At 46.2% G+C, this 27,125-nt stretch overlaps 1 protein-coding gene across 5 annotated transcripts in view; it reads right to left on the reverse strand.

Moving 5' to 3' along the window:
• The window catches only part of LRRC27 (leucine rich repeat containing 27), a 95,660-nt gene extending 77,072 nt beyond the window's left edge, over positions 1 to 18,588 (reverse strand). For 3 of the 5 annotated variants that reach the window (XM_072131304.1, XM_072131303.1, XM_072131300.1), the window contains exons 1-2: positions 18,459 to 18,588; positions 2,010 to 2,204 (exon numbers count right to left, since the gene is read on the reverse strand). In XM_072131304.1, coding sequence (XP_071987405.1) covers positions 2,010 to 2,192 — 183 coding nt within the window. In that variant the 5' untranslated portion in view covers positions 2,193 to 2,204; positions 18,459 to 18,588. Of the gene's footprint in view, positions 1 to 2,009; positions 2,205 to 7,290; positions 7,318 to 18,458 lie in introns of those variants that run through there. The other 2 variants (XM_072131301.1, XM_072131302.1) reach the window with 2 other exon arrangements.
• Between the last annotated feature and the right edge of the window lie 8,537 nt (positions 18,589 to 27,125).

The following is a 27,125-nucleotide window of genomic DNA, read 5'->3' on the forward strand; positions in this document are numbered from 1 at the left end:
GATAGATAGGAGATAGATAGATAGATAGATAGGAGATAGATAGATAGATAGATAGGAGATAGATAGATAGATAGATAGATAGGAGACAGATAGATAGATAGATAGATAGATATGAGGTAGGTAGATAGATAGATAGATATGAGGTAGGTAGATAGATAGATAGATATGAGATAGATAGATAGGAGATAGATAGATAGATAGAAGATAGATAGATAGATAGATAGATAGATAGATAGGAGATAGATAGATAGATAGATAGATAGATAGATAGATAGATAGATAGATAGATAGATAGATAGATATATATTGTAAGGCAGTGGCTGGAAAGGTCATCAATGGCGTCTATGTTCCAGCTAGGGTTTTCTCCTATGCTTGGTAAAGGGACGGCCACTGATGATTAATCCAGGTTCTGGGGCTTTGGTAATGGAGCTCGTTAGCCGCACCTGGTCCAGGGCTTTAGTAACCTGCGCGTTTTCTGCGCGTGCTTTTGACGAGCAGAACTTGCATTGCACTCTGACCCATTGTAATCAATGGGTCTTTTCAGACTTGCATTTTTTTTCACGCACCTTTTTTTTTAAAGCGCATTTAAATCTCGACAAGCTCTACTTTTGCAAGTCACGCACGTGAAAAACGCACCATACAAGTCTATGGAGACGCATCAAAAACGCATCGCACTCTGAGACACACGCAAGTGCAATGCGTTTTTCACGCAGCAATTGCCATAGAAAATACAGAGCTCATCCCTGAGTCCTTTCACGTGCGTTATCTGACGTGAAAAACTGAGGCGCTGAACAAACTGACTGAAAACTGATTGCACTCTGATGCAAAATGTGCGTTTTTCACTGACCAAACCCTGATCGCACCCTGATCAGACTCTGACGTGATCTGCAACGCAAGTGTGGAAGGGGCCTTAGCTAGAGAGGGGAAAAGCCATTGGGGGGTCATTTACTAAGGGCCCAAATCGCTATTTTCCGTCGGGTTTCCTGAATATTACCGATTTGCGGCATTTTTCCCTGAATTGCCCCAGGTTTTTGGCGCACGTAATCAGATTGTGGCGCATTGGCGCCGGCATGCATGTGACTGAAATCAGGGGATGGTGGCCGTCGGGGAAAACCCAACGGATTCGGGAAAACTGCGGAATTTAAAAAAAAAGTGTCGCTTGACACTCGCTTACCTGCACCCAAGATAGGACGGTGAACTTCAGCGCAGCAGCGACACCTGGTGGACATCAGGCGCATGACCTTATTGAATCCCGGCAGACCCGAATCAGCGCCGGAGAACCCGCCGCTGGATTGCGACAGGACCGGGTAAGTAAATCTGCCCCATTGTGTTAGCTGGCGCCCAAACGGGCAGGTCTTTTGTTTTGTATTTTATTTCTGTCAGTTATGAGCCTGTACGAGTTGGACTTGTGACCACAACTGACAATAAAGACTGGAAGACAAACCAGCGTTTGGAACTAAAAGTCAGACTCAGCGTCTCTGCGCACGGCCGGCACACAACTGTGAGGGCGAGTTCACATGTTTTAAAACACATTACAACAGCTGAGATGAGGTGATTTGCCTAATTACATTAGTGTTAACACATGTGTTTTGTTAACATAGCGTTAACAAATCTAAATAGTAATGTAAATAGGCAAATCGCCTCATCTCAGCTGTTGTAATGTGTTTTAAAACGCAATGAAAAATGCAACCAAAGCGCAACGTGTGAACGCGCCCTCACGTCATAGTTGTGTGCCAGTCGGGCCGTGGGTACGGAGATGTCGCGGTTTTAAAACATCAAGAAGAGGCGCTGCAGACGGAGCTGCCGCGGACCCACTACGGACATGAAGATGGAAGCGGAGCTGCCCGGGCCGTCGGAATGGTGAGTATTGAGGGTTTTTTTTTATATACCCGAGTATAAGCCGAGTGGGGAATTTTCAGCACAAAAATTGTGCTGAAAAACTCTGCTTATACTCAAGTATATACGGTAATAGATATATAATAGATTATAAATAGATAGATAATAGATACCTTTATACTGGGATTATGTTTGTACAGATCTTCGCTAAGACGATGCAGTTTCTTCTTACTTAGGTCCAAAGTTTCAGGTTTTGAGTTTGTTGGGGAATCTCCCCCATTGACTTGTTCGGTTGAGGTAAGTAGTGCGGTGGAGGGAGGCGCGCTGTCAGCGTAGGTCGTAGCGAGTGCGTCCATCGCCAGTGATGTCTGTGAAATGAGAATGGGTGAGCGGGTTTTCTACCAAAAACTCACAATGGCCGAAAAACAGGATAAGGGAGCAGAGAGACCCCTACAATGTGTGACCCGCACCCCCAGACCCCTGTGTCATCGTGCTTTGTTTCCTCTTAGACTATGTTCACACTGCAGGTTACATTGTAAATACCGCGCTGCAGCATGAGAGACTCCGGGAGACACTTCACAGGTTAAAAGACTCCATCAGGTAACAGAAACGAGGGTGAAAGATGCAAGGACAGTTACCTGCTGTACATCTATCACACCTGCAGTACAGGACAGTTACCTGCTGTACATCTATCACACCTGCAGTACAGGACAGTTACCTGCTGTACATCTATCACACCTGCTGTACATCTATCACACCTGCAGTACAGGACAGTTACCTGCTGTACATCTATCACACCTGCTGTACATCTATCACACCTGCAGTACAGGACAGTTACCTGCTGTACATCTATCACACCTGCAGTACAGGACAGTTACCTGCTGTACATCTATCACACCTGCAGTACAGGACAGTTACCTGCTGTGCATCTATCACACCTGCAGTACAGGACAGTTACCTGCTGTGCATCTATCACACCTGCAGTACAGGACAGTTACCTGCTGTGCATCTATCACACCTGCAGTACAGGACAGTTACCTGCTGTACATCTATCACACCTGCAGTACAGGACAGTTACCTGCTGTACATCTATCACACCTGCAGTACAGGACAGTTACCTGCTGTACATCTATCACACCTGCGGTACAGGACAGTTACCTGCTGTACATCTATCACACCTGTAGTACAGGACAGTTACCTGCTGTACATCTATCACACCTGCAGTACAGGACAGTTACCTGCTGTGCATCTATCACACCTGCGGTACAGGACAGTTACCTGCTGTGCATCTATCACACCTGCAGTACAGGACAGTTACCTGCTGTGCATCTATCACACCTGCAGTACAGGACAGTTACCTGCTGTACATCTATCACACCTGCGGTACAGGACAGTTACCTGCTGTGCATCTATCACACCTGCAGTACAGGACAGTTACCTGCTGTGCATCTATCACACCTGCGGTACAGGACAGTTACCTGCTGTGCATCTATCACACCTGCGGTACAGGACAGTTACCTGCTGTGCATCTATCACACCTGCGGTACAGGACAGTTACCTGCTGTGCATCTATCACACCTGCGGTACAGGACAGTTACCTGCTGTGCATCTATCACACCTGCGGTACAGGACAGTTACCTGCTGTACATCTATCACACACCTGCGGTACAGGACAGTTACCTGCTGTACATCTATCACACCTGCGGTACAGGACAGTTACCTGCTGTACATCTATCACACCTGCGGTACAGGACAGTTACCTGCTGTACATCTATCACACACCTGCGGTACAGGACAGTTACCTGCTGTACATCTATCACACCTGCGGTACAGGACAGTTACCTGCTGTACATCTATCACACCTGCAGTACAGGACAGTTACCTGCTGTACATCTATCACACCTGCGGTACAGGACAGTTACCTGCTGTACATCTATCACACCTGCGGTACAGGACAGTTACCTGCTGTACATCTATCACACCTGCAGTACAGGACAGTTACCTGCTGTACATCTATCACACCTGCAGTACAGGACAGTTACCTGCTGTACATCTATCACACCTGCAGTACAGGACAGTTACCTGCTGTACATCTATCACACCTGCAGTACAGGACAGTTACCTGCTGTACATCTATCACACCTGCTGTACATCTATCACACCTGCTGTACATCTATCACACCTGCAGTACAGGACAGTTACCTGCTGTACATCTATCACACCTGCTGTACATCTATCACACCTGCAGTACAGGACAGTTACCTGCTGTACATCTATCACACCTGCAGTACAGGACAGTTACCTGCTGTGCATCTATCACACCTGCAGTACAGGACAGTTACCTGCTGTGCATCTATCACACCTGCAGTACAGGACAGTTACCTGCTGTGCATCTATCACACCTGCAGTACAGGACAGTTACCTGCTGTACATCTATCACACCTGCAGTACAGGACAGTTACCTGCTGTACATCTATCACACCTGCGGTACAGGACAGTTACCTGCTGTACATCTATCACACCTGCGGTACAGGACAGTTACCTGCTGTACATCTATCACACCTGTAGTACAGGACAGTTACCTGCTGTACATCTATCACACCTGCAGTACAGGACAGTTACCTGCTGTGCATCTATCACACCTGCAGTACAGGACAGTTACCTGCTGTGCATCTATCACACCTGCGGTACAGGACAGTTACCTGCTGTGCATCTATCACACCTGCAGTACAGGACAGTTACCTGCTGTACATCTATCACACCTGCGGTACAGGACAGTTACCTGCTGTGCATCTATCACACCTGCAGTACAGGACAGTTACCTGCTGTGCATCTATCACACCTGCGGTACAGGACAGTTACCTGCTGTGCATCTATCACACCTGCGGTACAGGACAGTTACCTGCTGTGCATCTATCACACCTGCGGTACAGGACAGTTACCTGCTGTGCATCTATCACACCTGCGGTACAGGACAGTTACCTGCTGTACATCTATCACACCTGCAGTACAGGACAGTTACCTGCTGTACATCTATCACACCTGCAGTACAGGACAGTTACCTGCTGTACATCTATCACACACCTGCGGTACAGGACAGTTACCTGCTGTACATCTATCACACCTGCAGTACAGGACAGTTACCTGCTGTACATCTATCACACCTGCAGTACAGGACAGTTACCTGCTGTACATCTATCACACCTGCGGTACAGGACAGTTACCTGCTGTGCATCTATCACACCTGCAGTACAGGACAGTTACCAGCTGTACATCTATTACACCTGCGGTACAGGACAGTTACCTGCTGTACATCTATCACACCTGCAGTACAGGACAGTTACCTGCTGTACATCTATCACACCTGCGGTACAGGACAGTTACCTGCTGTACATCTATCACACCTGCAGTACAGGACAGTTACCTGCTGTACATCTATCACACCTGCAGTACAGGACAGTTACCTGCTGTACATCTATCACACCTGCAGTACAGGACAGTTACCTGCTGTACATCTATCACACCTGCGGTACAGGACAGTTACCTGCTGTACATCTATCACACCTGCGGTACAGGACAGTTACCTGCTGTACATCTATCACACACCTGTAGTACAGGACAGTTACCTGCTGTACATCTATCACACCTGCAGTACAGGACAGTTACCTGCAGTACATCTATCACACCTGCAGTACAGGACAATTACCTGCTGTACATCTATCACACACCTGCAGTACAGGACAGTTACCTGCTGTACATCTATCACACACCTGCAGTACAGGACAGTTACCTGCTGTACATCTATCACACACCTGTAGTACAGGACAGTTACCTGCTGTACATCTATCACACCTGCAGTACAGGACAGTTACCTGCTGTACATCTATCACACCTGCAGTACAGGACAGTTACCTGCTGTACATCTATCACACCTGCAGTACAGGACAGTTACCTGCTGTACATCTATCACACCTGCAGTACAGGACAGTTACCTGCTGTACATCTATCACACCTGCAGTACAGGACAGTTACCTGCTGTGCATCTATCACACCTGCAGTACAGGACAGTTACCTGCTGTACATCTATCACACACCTGCAGTACAGGACAGTTACCTGCTGTACATCTATCACACACCTGCAGTACAGGACAGTTACCTGCTGTACATCTATCACACCTGCGGTACAGGACAGTTACCTGCTGTACATCTATCACACCTGCAGTACAGGACAGTTACCTGCTGTGCATCTATCACACCTGCGGTACAGGACAGTTACCTGCTGTACATCTATCACACCTGCAGTACAGGACAGTTACCTGCTGTGCATCTATCACACCTGCGGTACAGGACAGTTACCTGCTGTACATCTATCACACCTGCAGTACAGGACAGTTACCTGCTGTGCATCTATCACACCTGCGGTACAGGACAGTTACCTGCTGTACATCTATCACACCTGCAGTACAGGACAGTTACCTGCTGTGCATCTATCACACCTGCAGTACAGGACAGTTACCTGCTGTGCATCTATCACACCTGCTGTGCATCTATCACACCTGCAGTACAGGACAGTTACCTGCTGTACATCTATCACACCTGCAGTACAGGACAGTTACCTGCTGTACATCTATCACACCTGCAGTACAGGACAGTTACCTGCAGTACATCTATCACACCTGCGGTACAGGACAGTTACCTGCTGTACATCTATCACACACCTGCAGTACAGGACAGTTACCTGCAGTACATCTATCACACCTGCGGTACAGGACAGTTACCTGCTGTACATCTATCACACACCTGCAGTACAGGACAGTTACCTGCTGTACATCTATTACACCTGCAGTACAGGACAGTTACCTGCTGTACATCTATCACACACCTGCGGTACAGGACAGTTACCTGCTGTACATCTATCACACACCTGCGGTACAGGACAGTTACCTGCTGTACATCTATCACACCTGCGGTACAGGACAGTTACCTGCTGTACATCTATCACACACCTGCGGTACAGGACAGTTACCTGCTGTACATCTATCACACACCTGCGGTACTGGACAGTTACCTGCTGTACATCTATCACACCTGCAGTACTGGACAGTTACCTGCTGTACATCTATCACACCTGCAGTACAGGACAGTTACCTGCTGTACATCTATCACACCTGCGGTACAGGACAGTTACCTGCTGTACATCTATCACACCTGCAGTACAGGACAGTTACCTGCAGTACAGGACAGTTACCTGCAGTACATCTATCACACCTGCAGTACAGGACAGTTACCTGCTGTACATCTATCACACACCTGCAGTACAGGACAGTTACCTGCTGTACATCTATCACACACCTGCGGTACAGGACAGTTACCTGCTGTACATCTATCACACACCTGCGGTACAGGACAGTTACCTGCTGTACATCTATCACACCTGCAGTACAGGACAGTTACCTGCTGCACATCTATCACACCTGCGGTACAGGACAGTTACCTGCTGTACATCTATCACACCTGCAGTACAGGACAGTTACCTGCTGTACATCTATTACACCTGCGGTACAGGACAGTTACCTGCTGTACATCTATCACACCTGCGGTACAGGACAGTTACCTGCTGTACATCTATCACACCTGCGGTACAGGACAGTTACCTGCTGTACATCTATCACACCTGCGGTACAGGACAGTTACCTGCTGTACATCTATCACACCTGCTGTACATCTATCACACCTGCAGTACAGGACAGTTACCTGCTGTACATCTATCACACCTGCTGTACATCTATCACACCTGCAGTACAGGACAGTTACCTGCTGTACATCTATCACACCTGCAGTACAGGACAGTTACCTGCTGTACATCTATCACACCTGCAGTACAGGACAGTTACCTGCTGTGCATCTATCACACCTGCAGTACAGGACAGTTACCTGCTGTGCATCTATCACACCTGCAGTACAGGACAGTTACCTGCTGTGCATCTATCACACCTGCAGTACAGGACAGTTACCTGCTGTACATCTATCACACCTGCGGTACAGGACAGTTACCTGCTGTGCATCTATCACACCTGCAGTACAGGACAGTTACCTGCTGTGCATCTATCACACCTGCGGTACAGGACAGTTACCTGCTGTGCATCTATCACACCTGCGGTACAGGACAGTTACCTGCTGTGCATCTATCACACCTGCGGTACAGGACAGTTACCTGCTGTGCATCTATCACACCTGCGGTACAGGACAGTTACCTGCTGTACATCTATCACACCTGCGGTACAGGACAGTTACCTGCTGTACATCTATCACACCTGCAGTACAGGACAGTTACCTGCTGTACATCTATCACACCTGCAGTACAGGACAGTTACCTGCTGTACATCTATCACACCTGCGGTACAGGACAGTTACCTGCTGTACATCTATCACACCTGCAGTACAGGACAGTTACCAGCTGTACATCTATTACACCTGCGGTACAGGACAGTTACCTGCTGTACATCTATCACACCTGCAGTACAGGACAGTTACCTGCTGTACATCTATCACACCTGCGGTACAGGACAGTTACCTGCTGTACATCTATCACACCTGCAGTACAGGACAGTTACCTGCTGTACATCTATCACACCTGCAGTACAGGACAGTTACCTGCTGTACATCTATCACACCTGCGGTACAGGACAGTTACCTGCTGTACATCTATCACACCTGCGGTACAGGACAGTTACCTGCTGTACATCTATCACACACCTGTAGTACAGGACAGTTACCTGCTGTACATCTATCACACCTGCAGTACAGGACAGTTACCTGCTGTACATCTATCACACACCTGCAGTACAGGACAGTTACCTGCTGTACATCTATCACACACCTGCGGTACAGGACAGTTACCTGCTGTACATCTATCACACACCTGCGGTACAGGACAGTTACCTGCTGTACATCTATCACACCTGCAGTACAGGACAGTTACCTGCTGCACATCTATCACACCTGCGGTACAGGACAGTTACCTGCTGTACATCTATCACACCTGCGGTACAGGACAGTTACCTGCTGTACATCTATCACACCTGCGGTACAGGACAGTTACCTGCTGTACATCTATCACACACCTGTAGTACAGGACAGTTACCTGCTGTACATCTATCACACCTGCAGTACAGGACAGTTACCTGCTGTACATCTATCACACCTGCAGTACAGGACAGTTACCTGCTGTACATCTATCACACCTGCAGTACAGGACAGTTACCTGCTGTACATCTATCACACCTGCAGTACAGGACAGTTACCTGCTGTACATCTATCACACCTGCAGTACAGGACAGTTACCTGCTGTGCATCTATCACACCTGCAGTACAGGACAGTTACCTGCTGTACATCTATCACACACCTGCAGTACAGGACAGTTACCTGCTGTACATCTATCACACACCTGCAGTACAGGACAGTTACCTGCTGTACATCTATCACACCTGCGGTACAGGACAGTTACCTGCTGTACATCTATCACACCTGCAGTACAGGACAGTTACCTGCTGTGCATCTATCACACCTGCGGTACAGGACAGTTACCTGCTGTACATCTATCACACCTGCAGTACAGGACAGTTACCTGCTGTGCATCTATCACACCTGCGGTACAGGACAGTTACCTGCTGTACATCTATCACACCTGCAGTACAGGACAGTTACCTGCTGTGCATCTATCACACCTGCGGTACAGGACAGTTACCTGCTGTACATCTATCACAACTGCAGTACAGGACAGTTACCTGCTGTACATCTATCACACCTGCAGTACAGGACAGTTACCTGCTGTGCATCTATCACACCTGCAGTACAGGACAGTTACCTGCTGTGCATCTATCACACCTGCAGTACAGGACAGTTACCTGCTGTGCATCTATCACACCTGCTGTGCATCTATCACACCTGCAGTACAGGACAGTTACCTGCTGTACATCTATCACACCTGCAGTACAGGACAGTTACCTGCTGTACATCTATCACACCTGCAGTACAGGACAGTTACCTGCAGTACATCTATCACACCTGCGGTACAGGACAGTTACCTGCTGTACATCTATCACACACCTGCAGTACAGGACAGTTACCTGCAGTACATCTATCACACCTGCGGTACAGGACAGTTACCTGCTGTACATCTATCACACACCTGCAGTACAGGACAGTTACCTGCTGTACATCTATTACACCTGCAGTACAGGACAGTTACCTGCTGTACATCTATCACACACCTGCGGTACAGGACAGTTACCTGCTGTACATCTATCACACACCTGCGGTACAGGACAGTTACCTGCTGTACATCTATCACACCTGCGGTACAGGACAGTTACCTGCTGTACATCTATCACACACCTGCGGTACAGGACAGTTACCTGCTGTACATCTATCACACACCTGCGGTACTGGACAGTTACCTGCTGTACATCTATCACACACCTGCGGTACTGGACAGTTACCTGCTGTACATCTATCACACCTGCAGTACAGGACAGTTACCTGCTGTACATCTATCACACCTGCGGTACAGGACAGTTACCTGCTGTACATCTATCACACCTGCAGTACAGGACAGTTACCTGCAGTACAGGACAGTTACCTGCAGTACATCTATCACACCTGCAGTACAGGACAGTTACCTGCTGTACATCTATCACACACCTGCAGTACAGGACAGTTACCTGCTGTACATCTATCACACACCTGCGGTACAGGACAGTTACCTGCTGTACATCTATCACACACCTGCGGTACAGGACAGTTACCTGCTGTACATCTATCACACCTGCAGTACAGGACAGTTACCTGCTGCACATCTATCACACCTGCGGTACAGGACAGTTACCTGCTGTACATCTATCACACCTGCAGTACAGGACAGTTACCTGCTGTACATCTATTACACCTGCGGTACAGGACAGTTACCTGCTGTACATCTATCACACCTGCTGTACATCTATCACACCTGCAGTACAGGACAGTTACCTGCTGTACATCTATCACACCTGCTGTACATCTATCACACCTGCAGTACAGGACAGTTACCTGCTGTACATCTATCACACCTGCAGTACAGGACAGTTACCTGCTGTGCATCTATCACACCTGCAGTACAGGACAGTTACCTGCTGTGCATCTATCACACCTGCGGTAAAGGACAGTTACCTGCTGTGCATCTATCACACCTGCAGTACAGGACAGTTACCTGCTGTACATCTATCACACCTGCGGTACAGGACAGTTACCTGCTGTGCATCTATCACACCTGCAGTACAGGACAGTTACCTGCTGTGCATCTATCACACCTGCGGTACAGGACAGTTACCTGCTGTGCATCTATCACACCTGCTGTACAGGACAGTTACCTGCTGTGCATCTATCACACCTGCGGTACAGGACAGTTACCTGCTGTGCATCTATCACACCTGCGGTACAGGACAGTTACCTGCTGTACATCTATCACACCTGCGGTACAGGACAGTTACCTGCTGTACATCTATCACACCTGCAGTACAGGACAGTTACCTGCTGTACATCTATCACACCTGCAGTACAGGACAGTTACCTGCTGTACATCTATCACACCTGCGGTACAGGACAGTTACCTGCTGTACATCTATCACACCTGCAGTACAGGACAGTTACCAGCTGTACATCTATTACACCTGCGGTACAGGACAGTTACCTGCTGTACATCTATCACACCTGCAGTACAGGACAGTTACCTGCTGTACATCTATCACACCTGCGGTACAGGACAGTTACCTGCTGTACATCTATCACACCTGCAGTACAGGACAGTTACCTGCTGTACATCTATCACACCTGCAGTACAGGACAGTTACCTGCTGTACATCTATCACACCTGCGGTACAGGACAGTTACCTGCTGTACATCTATCACACCTGCGGTACAGGACAGTTACCTGCTGTACATCTATCACACACCTGTAGTACAGGACAGTTACCTGCTGTACATCTATCACACCTGCAGTACAGGACAGTTACCTGCAGTACATCTATCACACCTGCAGTACAGGACAGTTACCTGCTGTACATCTATCACACACCTGCAGTACAGGACAGTTACCTGCTGTACATCTATCACACACCTGCAGTACAGGACAGTTACCTGCAGTACATCTATCACACACCTGTAGTACAGGACAGTTACCTGCTGTACATCTATCACACCTGCAGTACAGGACAGTTACCTGCTGTACATCTATCACACCTGCAGTACAGGACAGTTACCTGCTGTACATCTATCACACCTGCAGTACAGGACAGTTACCTGCTGTACATCTATCACACCTGCAGTACAGGACAGTTACCTGCTGTGCATCTATCACACCTGCAGTACAGGACAGTTACCTGCTGTACATCTATCACACACCTGCAGTACAGGACAGTTACCTGCTGTACATCTATCACACACCTGCAGTACAGGACAGTTACCTGCTGTACATCTATCACACCTGCGGTACAGGACAGTTACCTGCTGTACATCTATCACACCTGCAGTACAGGACAGTTACCTGCTGTGCATCTATCACACCTGCTGTACATCTATCACACCTGCAGTACAGGACAGTTACCTGTTGTGCATCTATCACACCTGCTGTGCATCTATCACACCTGCAGTACAGGACAGTTACCTGCTGTACATCTATCACACCTGCAGTACAGGACAGTTACCTGCTGTACATCTATCACACCTACAGTACAGGACAGTTACCTGCAGTACATCTATCACACCTGCGGTACAGGACAGTTACCTGCTGTACATCTATCACACCTGCGGTACAGGACAGTTACCTGCTGTACATCTATCACACCTGCTGTACATCTATCACACCTGCAGTACAGGACAGTTACCTGCTGTACATCTATCACACCTGCTGTACATCTATCACACCTGCAGTACAGGACAGTTACCTGCTGTACATCTATCACACCTGCAGTACAGGACAGTTACCTGCTGTACATCTATCACACCTACAGTACAGGACAGTTACCTGCAGTACATCTATCACACCTGCGGTACAGGACAGTTACCTGCTGTACATCTATCACACCTGCGGTACAGGACAGTTACCTGCTGTACATCTATCACACCTGCTGTACATCTATCACACCTGCAGTACAGGACAGTTACCTGCTGTACATCTATCACACCTGCTGTACATCTATCACACCTGCAGTACAGGACAGTTACCTGCTGTACATCTATCATACCTGCAGTACAGGACAGTTACCTGCTGTGCATCTATCACACCTGCAGTACAGGACAGTTACCTGCTGTGCATCTATCACACCTGCGGTAAAGGACAGTTACCTGCTGTGCATCTATCACACCTGCAGTACAGGACAGTTACCTGCTGTACATCTATCACACCTGCGGTACAGGACAGTTACCTGCTGTGCATCTATCACACCTGCAGTACAGGACAGTTACCTGCTGTGCATCTATCACACCTGCGGTACAGGACAGTTACCTGCTGTGCATCTATCACACCTGCGGTACAGGACAGTTACCTGCTGTGCATCTATCACACCTGCGGTACAGGACAGTTACCTGCTGTGCATCTATCACACCTGCGGTACAGGACAGTTACCTGCTGTACATCTATCACACCTGCGGTACAGGACAGTTACCTGCTGTACATCTATCACACCTGCAGTACAGGACAGTTACCTGCTGTACATCTATCACACCTGCAGTACAGGACAGTTACCTGCTGTACATCTATCACACCTGCGGTACAGGACAGTTACCTGCTGTACATCTATCACACCTGCGGTACAGGACAGTTACCAGCTGTACATCTATTACACCTGCAGTACAGGACAGTTACCTGCTGTACATCTATCACACCTGCGGTACAGGACAGTTACCTGCTGTACATCTATCACACCTGCAGTACAGGACAGTTACCTGCTGTACATCTATCACACCTGCGGTACAGGACAGTTACCTGCTGTACATCTATCACACCTGCGGTACAGGACAGTTACCTGCTGTACATCTATCACACCTGCAGTACAGGACAGTTACCTGCTGTACATCTATCACACCTGCGGTACAGGACAGTTACCTGCTGTACATCTATCACACCTGCGGTACAGGACAGTTACCTGCTGTACATCTATCACACACCTGTAGTACAGGACAGTTACCTGCTGTACATCTATCACACCTGCAGTACAGGACAGTTACCTGCAGTACATCTATCACACCTGCAGTACAGGACAGTTACCTGCTGTACATCTATCACACACCTGCAGTACAGGACAGTTACCTGCTGTACATCTATCACACACCTGCAGTACAGGACAGTTACCTGCAGTACATCTATCACACACCTGTAGTACAGGACAGTTACCTGCTGTACATCTATCACACCTGCAGTACAGGACAGTTACCTGCTGTACATCTATCACACCTGCAGTACAGGACAGTTACCTGCTGTACATCTATCACACCTGCAGTACAGGACAGTTACCTGCTGTACATCTATCACACCTGCAGTACAGGACAGTTACCTGCTGTACATCTATCACACCTGCAGTACAGGACAGTTACCTGCTGTGCATCTATCACACCTGCAGTACAGGACAGTTACCTGCTGTACATCTATCACACACCTGCAGTACAGGACAGTTACCTGCTGTACATCTATCACACACCTGCAGTACAGGACAGTTACCTGCTGTACATCTATCACACCTGCGGTACAGGACAGTTACCTGCTGTACATCTATCACACCTGCAGTACAGGACAGTTACCTGCTGTGCATCTATCACACCTGCTGTACAGGACAGTTACCTGTTGTGCATCTATCACACCTGCTGTGCATCTATCACACCTACAGTACAGGACAGTTACCTGCAGTACATCTATCACACCTGCGGTACAGGACAGTTACCTGCTGTACATCTATCACACACCTGCAGTACAGGACAGTTACCTGCAGTACATCTATCACACCTGCGGTACAGGACAGTTACCTGCTGTACATCTATCACACACCTGCAGTACAGGACAGTTACCTGCTGTACATCTATTACACCTGCAGTACAGGACAGTTACCTGCTGTACATCTATCACACACCTGCGGTACAGGACAGTTACCTGCTGTACATCTATCACACTCCTGCGGTACAGGACAGTTACCTGCTGTACATCTATCACACACCTGCGGTACAGGACAGTTACCTGCTGTACATCTATCACACCTGCGGTACAGGACAGTTACCTGCTGTACATCTATCACACACCTGCGGTACAGGACAGTTACCTGCTGTACATCTATCACACACCTGCGGTACTGGACAGTTACCTGCTGTACATCTATCACACACCTGCGGTACTGGACAGTTACCTGCTGTACATCTATCACACCTGCAGTACAGGACAGTTACCTGCTGTACATCTATCACACCTGCGGTACAGGACAGTTACCTGCTGTACATCTATCACACCTGCAGTACAGGACAGTTACCTGCAGTACAGGACAGTTACCTGCAGTACATCTATCACACCTGCAGTACAGGACAGTTACCTGCTGTACATCTATCACACACCTGCAGTACAGGACAGTTACCTGCTGTACATCTATCACACACCTGCGGTACAGGACAGTTACCTGCTGTACATCTATCACACACCTGCGGTACAGGACAGTTACCTGCTGTACATCTATCACACCTGCAGTACAGGACAGTTACCTGCTGCACATCTATCACACCTGCGGTACAGGACAGTTACCTGCTGTACATCTATCACACCTGCAGTACAGGACAGTTACCTGCTGCACATCTATTACACCTGCGGTACAGGACAGTTACCTGCTGTACATCTATCACACCTGCGGTACAGGACAGTTACCTGCTGTACATCTATCACACCTGCGGTACAGGACAGTTACCTGCTGTACATCTATCACACCTGCAGTACAGGACAGTTACCTGCTGTACATCTATCACACACCTGCAGTACAGGACAGTTACCTGCTGTACATCTATTACACCTGCAGTACAGGACAGTTACCTGCTGTACATCTATCACACACCTGTGGTACAGGACAGTTACCTGCTGTACATCTATCACACACCTGCAGTACAGGACAGTTACCTGCTGTACATCTATCACATACCTGCAGTACAGGACAGTTACCTGCTGTACATCTATCACACACCTGTAGTACAGGACAGTTACCTGCTGTACATCTATCACACCTGCAGTACAGGACAGTTACCTGCTGTACATCTATCACACCTGCAGTACAGGACAGTTACCTGCTGTACATCTATCACACCTGCAGTACAGGACAGTTACCTGCTGTACATCTATCACACACCTGCAGTACAGGACAGTTACCTGCTGTACATCTATCACACACCTGCAGTACAGGACAGTTACCTGCAGTGCATCTATCACACACCTGTAGTACAGGACAGTTACCTGCTGTACATCTATCACACCTGCAGTACAGGACAGTTACCTGCTGTACATCTATCACACCTGCAGTACAGGACAGTTACCTGCTGTACATCTATCACACACCTGCAGTACAGGACAGTTACCTGCTGTACATCTATCACACCTGCGGTACAGGACAGTTACCTGCTGTACATCTATCACACCTGCAGTACAGGACAGTTACCTGCTGTGCATCTATCACACCTGCTGTACATCTATCACACCTGCAGTACAGGACAGTTACCTGCTGTGCATCTATCACACCTGCAGTACAGGACAGTTACCTGCTGTGCATCTATCACACCTGCTGTGCATCTATCACACCTGCAGTACAGGACAGTTACCTGCTGTACATCTATCACACCTGCAGTACAGGACAGTTACCTGCTGTACATCTATCACACCTGCAGTACAGGACAGTTACCTGCAGTACATCTATCACACCTGCGGTACAGGACAGTTACCTGCTGTACATCTATCACACACCTGCAGTACAGGACAGTTACCTGCAGTACATCTATCACACCTGCGGTACAGGACAGTTACCTGCTGTACATCTATCACACACCTGCAGTACAGGACAGTTACCTGCTGTACATCTATCACACCTGCAGTACAGGACAGTTACCTGCTGTACATCTATCACACACCTGCGGTACAGGACAGTTACCTGCTGTACATCTATCACACACCTGCGGTACAGGACAGTTACCTGCTGTACATCTATCACACCTGCGGTACAGGACAGTTACCTGCTGTACATCTATCACACACCTGCGGTACAGGACAGTTACCTGCTGTACATCTATCACACACCTGCGGTACTGGACAGTTACCTGCTGTACATCTATCACACACCTGCGGTACTGGACAGTTACCTGCTGTACATCTATCACACACCTGCGGTACAGGACAGTTACCTGCTGTACATCTATCACACCTGCAGTACAGGACAGTTACCAGCTGTACATCTATCACACCTGCAGTACAGGACAGTTACCTGCTGTACATCTATCACACACCTGCAGTACAGGACAGTTACCTGCTGTACATCTATCACACCTGCAGTACAGGACAGTTACCTGCTGTACATCTATCACACCTGCAGTACAGGACAGTTACCTGCTGTACATCTATCACACCTGCGGTACAGGACAGTTACCTGCTGTACATCTATCACACCTGCAGTACAGGACAGTTACCTGCAGTACAGGACAGTTACCTGCAGTACAGGACAGTTACCTGCAGTACATCTATCACACCTGCAGTACAGGACAGTTACCTGCTGTACATCTATCACACACCTGCAGTACAGGACAGTTACCTGCTGTACATCTATCACACACCTGCGGTACAGGACAGTTACCTGCTGTACATCTATCACACACCTGCGGTACAGGACAGTTACCTGCTGTACATCTATCACACCTGCAGTACAGGACAGTTACCTGCTGCACATCTATCACACCTGCGGTACAGGACAGTTACCTGCTGTACATCTATCACACCTGCAGTACAGGACAGTTACCTGCTGCACATCTATTACACCTGCGGTACAGGACAGTTACCTGCTGTACATCTATCACACCTGCAGTACAGGACAGTTACCTGCTGCACATCTATTACACCTGCAGTACAGGACAGTTACCTGCTGTACATCTATCACACCTGCGGTACAGGACAGTTACCTGCTGTACATCTATCACACCTGCGGTACAGGACAGTTACCTGCTGTACATCTATCACACCTGCAGTACAGGACAGTTACCTGCAGTACAGGACAGTTACCTGCAGTACAGGACAGTTACCTGCTGTACATCTATCACACACCTGCGGTACCACAGTTACCGGCTGTACATCTATCACACCTGCAGTACAGGACAGTTACCTGCTGTACATCTATCACACACCTGCGGTACAGGACAGTTACCTGCTGTACATCTATCACACCTGCAGTACAGGACAGTTACCTGCTGTGCATCTATCACACCTGCGGTACAGGACAGTTACCTGCTGTACATCTATCACACACCTGCAGTACAGGACAGTTACCTGCTGTACATCTATCACACACCTGCAGTACAGGACAGTTACCTGCTGTACATCTATCACACACCTGCGGTACCGCACAGTTACCGGCTGGAGCAGTCCGGGCACGTCCACCGCATGCGCTTCCGGAGATACAGCAACGCGTTACCAGGACAACCGCTGACTACGGCGGCCGCAGAGAGTCAAGAGTGTTCAGCGCGGAGCCACTATAGGCCGTGTTACGTGTGTACCACGTGCTGCGTGTGCCCCGGGTGCGAGAGAGACGTCATTTTGTCTCCCTTCCCTTCCCTCCTTCTTTCTTTCTTCTCTAGTTTGACTCTTTAGTTTCTTTCTTATCCTATCTCTTTTTTTCTCCCTTTCATTCAGTCTCTTCCTTTTCGTGTTTTCTTCTGTTTTCCTCTTTGTTCTCTATTTTCTATTTTACTTTTACACCTTCTATATTGTCACTCTAATACTTTTCTCCTATTTTCTCTCCTTCTTTTTTCTTTTTGCCCTTTTCTATTTTCTCCCTAGTTCTTGCTTCCATCAGTTTCTTAGAGCTCGTTCAGACTGGCGTTTTAATGTGCGTGCGCCACCGTGATTTCTCCAAATAATATTGTACTAAAAATCACGGCTACTCAATTATATTCCTTTCTCTCTCTCTCTCTCTCTCTCTCTCTCCTTTGTTCTATTGTTCTCTCCCTCCTTTGTTCTGTTGTTCTTTTCTCTCTCTCTCTCTCTCTGTTGTTCTCTCTCTCCTTTGTTCTGTTGTTCTTTTCTTTTCTCTCTCTCTTTTCCTATTAGCTGTTTCTTTCTTTCTCTTCTCTGAGACTGCACGGTGTCGCTTTTGCGCACTTCCATTATAAATGAGATTTGTCTTTTTTGTTTTCTTTCTACGAGTCTGACTGCAGTGGGATCTGAATTGCTTTGCGTTGTGCTGTAGCGCTGCAGAGCTGTATCACACAAGAGTCGCAATCATCTGCAATTCATTGTGACTATTGCATAATTGATCTGTTGAGTCACTCGCGTTCTGCTGCTGAGGCTTAGTCTCTGGTTGTGTAACGCTCCTTGTCACTTACTAAGCACTTGCGGTAAGTATAATGGGTCTTAACAGATATTATATCAGTGGTTATTCATTTCTTGTGTTGTATACAGTAATATAATGACCAATCTCGTGCCCCATTAGTATCACTATGCACCTATAGGTGAGGTCCACACTGCTACAAACAGGATAACAGGGGCGACAAGCCTCCTCCCCCACACGTTTATAATCCCCCACCTTAAAATTACAAGGCTCCTTTTCTGTAGCCCCCACTGATGCCCCAGTTTCTGTAGCACCTCCTTATAATTCCCTGTTTCTGTTGATTCTCAATTATATTCCCTCTTTTTCTGTAGTGCCTCCCTCCTTCCTCCCTCCCACTCTTTACACAGCGGCCGCTCTTTAGACCTCTAAATGCCGGTCCTGAGTCACATACAGAAGAAGCAGATGTCTTATGGTGGAGCAAGGAGCTGACAGCTCCCTACTGTACCATTACAGTCAGATGTATCTGCGGACGGAGGAGGCAGATACGATTGACACTTTGGACATGCAGACCTGAAAATTAAGGACTATCCTGCTTTATCCAGGACAGTTTGGAGAAATGCTTAGAGGAATCGGCAAAGTTCAAAATAGCTATATAGATAACTGCAGAAGTGTCCTGTGGGTCTCATTTTGATAACCTTAGTGCACCCCATGGGGGAGTCCAGGCAGCACATGAAACATAAGGTCACCCTGATTTGTCCATAAACCATCTATGTATATGATACAGAATCCCTTGTAACCAGGTCAATGTGTTCCCTACTTTCCGGAAATCATGATGCATATTCCAAGTGGAGAAAACCTGGATGTATGTAGAAACAATGGATCGTTTCACAAGGAAAGAAACACAGATCCATTTCCCCGATGTTCAATCTGTGAGGCATCGCTTAGGTTTTCATAACATTTAATTTTTCAGCAAAATGCCCGGGTAATTGCGTTACTAGTGAGCGCCGGTACCAGGGCAGCCGCCGTGTGATACATTTTCCAGGCTGTAGGACAAATCTTGTACTCATGCCACAGGCATATATCAATTTTCCCTGGAATCCTATTAGAGATCGGAGAAGCCAAGAGATAGATGAAAAAATATCCACACTCGGAAAAATACATATAAATCTTACAATGTTGTCATGGAAATGCTGAGGCGGATTGATGATCGTGCACTGAGCAATTTGCGTGGCAGATTTGGATCAATTTGTGCTTTTTGACATAAGTAAACGAAAAAGGATTGGAAATACAAGGATTGGAAATACTTCCGCTCGGTGGTTCCCTGGTTCTTCCAGATGTTTATGGAGAATGTAATAATAAACCACCGGCATTTATTACTGGATAGAAATCTGCGCCGGTAAACGCAGCGTCTCTCCCTCTTGTCGCTCAGTGGGGCTCATTTACTTACCTGGTCCTGTCGCGATCCTGCGGCGCGCTGTCCGATGAGGATTCGAGTTCTGCCGGGATTCACTAAGGTCCGTGCGCCCAATATCCTGCATGTGTCGCTGCTGCGCCAAGGTCCGCCCGAGTTCACCTTCTACTTCCTGGTGCATGTAAGTGCTTGATCTTGCAACACAAATGGTTTTTTAAATTCCGCTTTTTTTCTGAATCCATTGGGTTGTCCGATGGCCACGCCCCCAATCTCTGTCGCGGGAAAGTCGGCGCCGATGCACCACAATCCGATCTTGTGCGCCAAAATCCCGGGTCAATTCGGCATAAAATGGAAATATTCGGAAAACCCCACGAAAGTCCGGCGTTCGGACCCTTAGTAAATGAGCCCCATTGTATCCATTGAATTGCTGCGAGCTGTGGAGCGCCTGCTAGCGGGATGTCTCTGCATATACTTGTTGCCAGACATGGTCAGGACAGACCCTCGTTTTCGTTGCCATTCACATAAGAACAAGACTTTCCCCTCAGCATTGGACTGGAGTTATATCGGCTTCATCAAACCCTGGAATTAGATCATCCACGGGGTCATTATCATAGTGAGGTCACTTTGTTGTTGTCTGTTTTTTCTTTTCAGTGGTTTTTAATGCTTCTCTATCATAAAGTGTTTTTTTTCGCTATGTTAAATGTGTTAAAGCTCATGTTTGGTTTTATTTTTTAAGTTGGCACAATCTGCCCTTTTTATATGTAAGGGGCGCCAAATCCGCTGAACAAAAAGTCGCAATTTGCGCTTTTTGTGCCCTTTTTCCTCCTTCCATAAGAGAATCTTACTAATACCAAATCTCTATAAGTAAGGTCATGCGGAGGATATATCACCCCTTTTTAGATCGGTAGGGGTCACTGCCGTGTTTTCTTATCCGGTTTCCAGGAATTTTCTTTGTGCCGGAAAAACCACTAAAGGAGAAAAAGCAAAAAAGAAATAATAAAACGGATGATAAAAATGATCACAGGAAGATCTTTTGCATTTGCATACGTTATAGGATTCATCAAACGTTGTAGCATTTACAGCAGTTTTTTAGGAGATAAAACTTCTGACTATAACTTTCTCTGTCTGCAGAGTATCTAATGTATCTATTATATGTTCTAGTGTCTGCAGTGTATGTAATGTATCTATTATATGTTCTAGTGTCTGCAGAGTATCTAATGTATCTATTATATGTTCCAGTGTCTGCAGAGTATCTAATGTATCTATTATATGTTCTAGTGTCTGCAGTGTATCTAATGTATCTATTATATGTTCTAGTGTCTGCAGAGTATCTAATGTATCTATTATATGTTCCAGTGTCTGCAGTGTATCTAATGTATCTATTATATGTTCTAGTGTCTGTAGTGTATCTAATGTATCTATTATATGTTCTAGTGTCTGCAGTGTATCTAATGTATCTATTATATGTACTAGTGTCTGCAGTGTATCTAATGTATCTATTATATGTTCTAGTGTCTGTTATGTATCTAATGTATCTATTATATGTACTAGTGTCTGCAGTGTCTGTAATGTATCTATTATATGTTCTAGTGTCTGCAGTGTATCTAATGTATCTATTATATGTTCTAGTGTCTGCAGTGTCTGTAATGTATCTATTATATGTTCTAGTGTCTGCAGTGTATCTAATGTATCTATTATATGTTCTAGTGTCTGCAGAGTATCTAATGTATCTATTATATGTTCTAGTGTCTGCAGTGTCTGTAATGTATCTATTATATGTTCTAGTGTCTGCAGTGTATCTAATGTATCTATTATATGTTCTAGTGTCTGCAGAGTATCTAATGTATCTATTATATGTTCTAGTGTCTGCAGTGTCTGTAATGTATCTATTATATGTTCTAGTGTCTGCAGTGTATCTAATGTATCTATTATATGTTCCAGTGTCTGCAGTGTATCTAATGTATCTATTATATGTTCTAGTGTCTGCAGTGTATCTAATGTATCTATTATATGTTCTAGTGTCTGCAGAGTATCTAATGTATCTATTATATGTTCTAGTGTCTGCAGTGTCTGTAATGTATCTATTATATGTTCTAGTGCCTGCAGTGTATCTAATGTATCTATTATATGTTCTAGTGTCTGCAGAGTATCTAGGGGAAGATTTATCAAGTGTCTGAAAGTCAGAATATTTCTAGTTGCCCATGGAAACCAATCACAGCTCCCCTTTAAAATATTCATGAGCACTGGTAAAATGAAAGCTGAGCTGTGATTGGTTACCATGGGCAACTAGAAATATTCTGACTTTCAGACACTTGATAAATCTGCCCCCTAATGTCTGTATTATATGTACTAGTGTCTGCAGTGTCTGTAATGTATCTATTATATGTTCCAGTGTCTGCAGTGTATCTAATGTATCTATTATATGTTCCAGTGTCTGCAGTGTCTGTAATGTATCTATTATATGTTCTAGTGTCTGCAGAGTATCTAATGTATCTATTATATGTACTAGTGTCTGCAGTGTCTGTAATGTATCTATTATATGTTCTAGTGTCTGCAGAGTATCTAAATGTATCTATTATCTGTTCTAGTGTCTGGCTGAGCTTTGCTGCTAGAAATGAGCTCTTCTGCAAAGGGGCTCAGTGCTTTCTTCTCAGATAACGCCAACTTCGGGCTGGAGTGTTTTTGCGCCCGTTTTTGCGCCTAAATGCAAACGTTGCAAGTGATGAATATCATTAGGCGCAGCAAAACATCTGGATTGGTAAGATAGATGAGGGAAAGCTGGTTATTTGTGCTGCGCGGATAGTTTGGCGTTTAATCGCAAAAATGGCGCAAAAACGGTGCGCCTGAATGAAAAGGCGCAAAAACAACAGAAAAAACGAGTGATAAATGTGGCCTATTGTCATTAATCACAAAACGAGCTCAAATTACTTTTATGATTAGCAAAATTTTCTGGGCTTTCTAAAGTAGGTGACATCTCCAAGATGACTGCCATCTACAACTACAAGTCCCATGTTCCCTCAGTTCTCAGCCCCTCCCTCTTATGCTCTGCTCCTAGAGATGATGTAACAGACTGTTCTGTTACCATAGTAATGAGGTGTAACTGCCATCACCACACACCGGCCATACTGGATGCCCTGCAACCAACCCACTACAGCCAAACATGGTGGTGATCACATGACTGGCCCAGGCAGCTGCAAGACATGGGATGTGGACATGTGACCAGCGGCATCTTCTGTCCTGTGTCTGCTCCACGCGGAGGAAATCAATGGACTGATTATAGGGCCGGGAGCATTTTATTTCTCCATTGTAATGTATATTAATAACACTTTTCTGCTAAGGGGAGAAAAATTTTAACAACTAATTACATATCTGCTTATATTTTAATGGCCCATTTGACTACGCATTATGCTTATTCCTGGAAAGCCCCTTCAAATTTTTTCTTTAATACTTTTCTAACCTTTGTTTATTTTTTTTCCCCCAATTCCTTTGTCACTTCTAAAACCTTAAAGGGGATTTCCGGTATTAAAATATTCATAAACTATTGTAAGGATGAATTATCAGTATCTGATCATTGAGGGTCCAACACTCAGTGCCCCCACAGATCAGCCGTTCTCATCAGCTAATAAAGAAAGAATAGGACAGGAAGCGGACAGCGCCATTCCCTGTGTAGTGGCCGAGTAACGGCAGCTTACATCTCATTCAAATGAATGGAGGCTGAATTGTAGTAACCTGGCCTGACCACTACACTGACAATGGCGCTGTCTTCTCTTATCAGCTGCTGATTACAGCTAATATGTGGGCAGGAATGTGCAAATCTATTCCACTATCTATGATTTTATGAATCTGGCGATTTTTCATGCAACACCTCAAATCTGAATATTTTCTGATTCTTGTTATAAATCTTGTATATACAATAATATCAGGGGTCTAACAGATCCGTTAAAATGTCCATTGATTTCAGAAGACTTTTGATGGGTCCGGTTTTGCACCTCAGCATTCAGGCTTCTGTTATGATGATTATTATTATAATAATATTATTATTGTAAACAAAAAAGTAAAATGTTTGTAAACAATTTACGAAATGAGATGGGAGCTTTTTTTGTGGTTTAGAGGACTGGAGGGGGTTATATACCAAACTCCTTGACAACCAAAGCAACATCAGCATGGGATGAATCTTTCAAATTCTACAAAAACTATGATGAACCAGTCTAGTGCAGCGTGTCTTGAAAGGGGAGGGGGTGCTGGGTGTTGGGTCACCACCAGCCTGATATTGGGCACTTACTCTATGGATATGTTATCAATATTATTATACATATAGTAAAGCTGGTCTAATCAGTGTAGCAAGGCATGCTGGGTAATAGAACAATTTTAGTAATTATGTAGTACAGGCGGTCCCCTACTTAAGAACACTCGACTTACATACGACCCCTAGTTACAAAAGGACCTCTGGATATTGGTAATTTATTGTACTTTATCCTTAGGCTACAATGATCAGCTGTAACAGTTATCACAGGAGTCTGTAATGAAGCTTTATTGTTACTCCTGGTTCTTATGACGACCCAACATTTTTTAAATCCAATTGTCACAGAGGCCAAAAACGTTCTGGCTGCGATTACAATGATAAAATATACAGTTCCGACTTACATACAAATTCAACTTAGGAACAAACCTACAGACCCTATCATGTATGTAACCCGGGGACTGCCTGTATTATCCTGTATTATCATTGTAGCATTATACATGATAATAACATTATGGTAATTATACTATACAATGTATACATTGGGGCAGATTTACTTACCCGGTCCGTTCGCGATCCAGCGGCGCGTTCTCTGCGGTGGATTCGGGTCCGGCCGGGTTTCATCAAGGTAGTTCCTCCACCGTCCACCAGATGAAAAGCATCTGAACGCACTCAAGTTCACCGAGCTGGACCAAGTGAAGGTAAGCGCGTCCCAAGCGACACTTTTATTGTTTTAAATGCAGCGGTTTTTCCGAATCCGTCGGGTTTTCGTTCGGCCACGCCAACCCCCCCCCCCCGATTTCCGTCGCGTGCATGCCAGCGCCGATGCGCCACAATCCGATCGCGTGTGCCAAAATCCCGGGGCAATATAAGGAAAATCGGCGCAAATCGGAAATATTCGGGTAACACGTCGGGAAAACGCGAATCGGGCCCTTAGTAAATGACCCCCATTGTGTTATTGAAGACCTAAACCTTTGATATACAATATTGGTAATAGATGAGACATTTGCCCCCTCTGGGGTGTTTCCTTAGTAGATGTGACAGGTGAGTGATATCTATACATTATGACCCTGTGGATATCTGCAGTGCGGTATACGTGCCGCATACTATTTACCAGCAGCAGGGACATAGTCATCGTAACATTCGTTCTTTCATACAATTTACTAACATTTTTTCCATACAATTTGCCGAGTGGGAAGAGACAGAATAAAGAAATGAAGTTCCACAAGGACAAACAGTACCGGAGCGTAATACAGGATTATTATTATCCTCTTGTATCATAGATGTTTGAGCATCCAGAAGCAATGATCTATTCAAGGATAATGGGCCGCTGCGTCGTGTTCTTCTCCTGTAGGCAACAAACTTTTCAGGCAATTTACATTCACAGGTTTCTAGTTGGCCCCAAGCTAATGCACAAAGCTGGGAGTGTGGCCCTGTATGGCCTTGTATGGCCCTGTATGGCCTTGTGTGGCCCTGTATGGCCTTGTGTGGCCCTGTATGGCCTTGTATTGCCCTGGGTGGTCCTCTGTGGTCATGAATGGTCCTGTGGGATCTTGTGTGGCCCTGTATGGTCATGTGTGGCCCTCTATGGCCCTGTGTGGCCCTGTATGTTCATGTGTGGCCCTCTATGGTCCTGTGTGGCCCTGTATGGTCATGTATGATCCTGAATGGCCCTGTGTGGTTCTGTATGATCCTGTGTGGTTCTGTATGATCCTGTGTGGTTCTGTATGATCCTGTGTGGTTCTGTATGATCCTGTGTGGGTCTGTATGATCCTGTGTGGGTCTGTATGATCCTGTGTGGTCCTGTATGATCCTGTGTGGTCCTGTCTGGCCCTGTATGGTGCTGTGTGGTCCTGTATGATCCTGTGTGGTCCTGTATGGTGCTGTGTGGTTCTGTATGATTCTGTGTGGTCCTGTATGATCCTGTATGATTCTGTGTGGTTCTGTATGATCCTGTGTGGTCCTGTATGATTCTGTGTGGTTCTGTATGATTCTGTGTGGTTCTGTATGATTCTGTGTGGTTCTGTATGATCCTGTGCGGCCCTATATGGTCCTGTC

This window comes from Engystomops pustulosus, chromosome 11 (assembly GCF_040894005.1).
Source record: "Engystomops pustulosus chromosome 11, aEngPut4.maternal, whole genome shotgun sequence".
In the NCBI taxonomy this organism is placed as follows: Eukaryota; Metazoa; Chordata; class Amphibia; order Anura; family Leptodactylidae; genus Engystomops; species Engystomops pustulosus.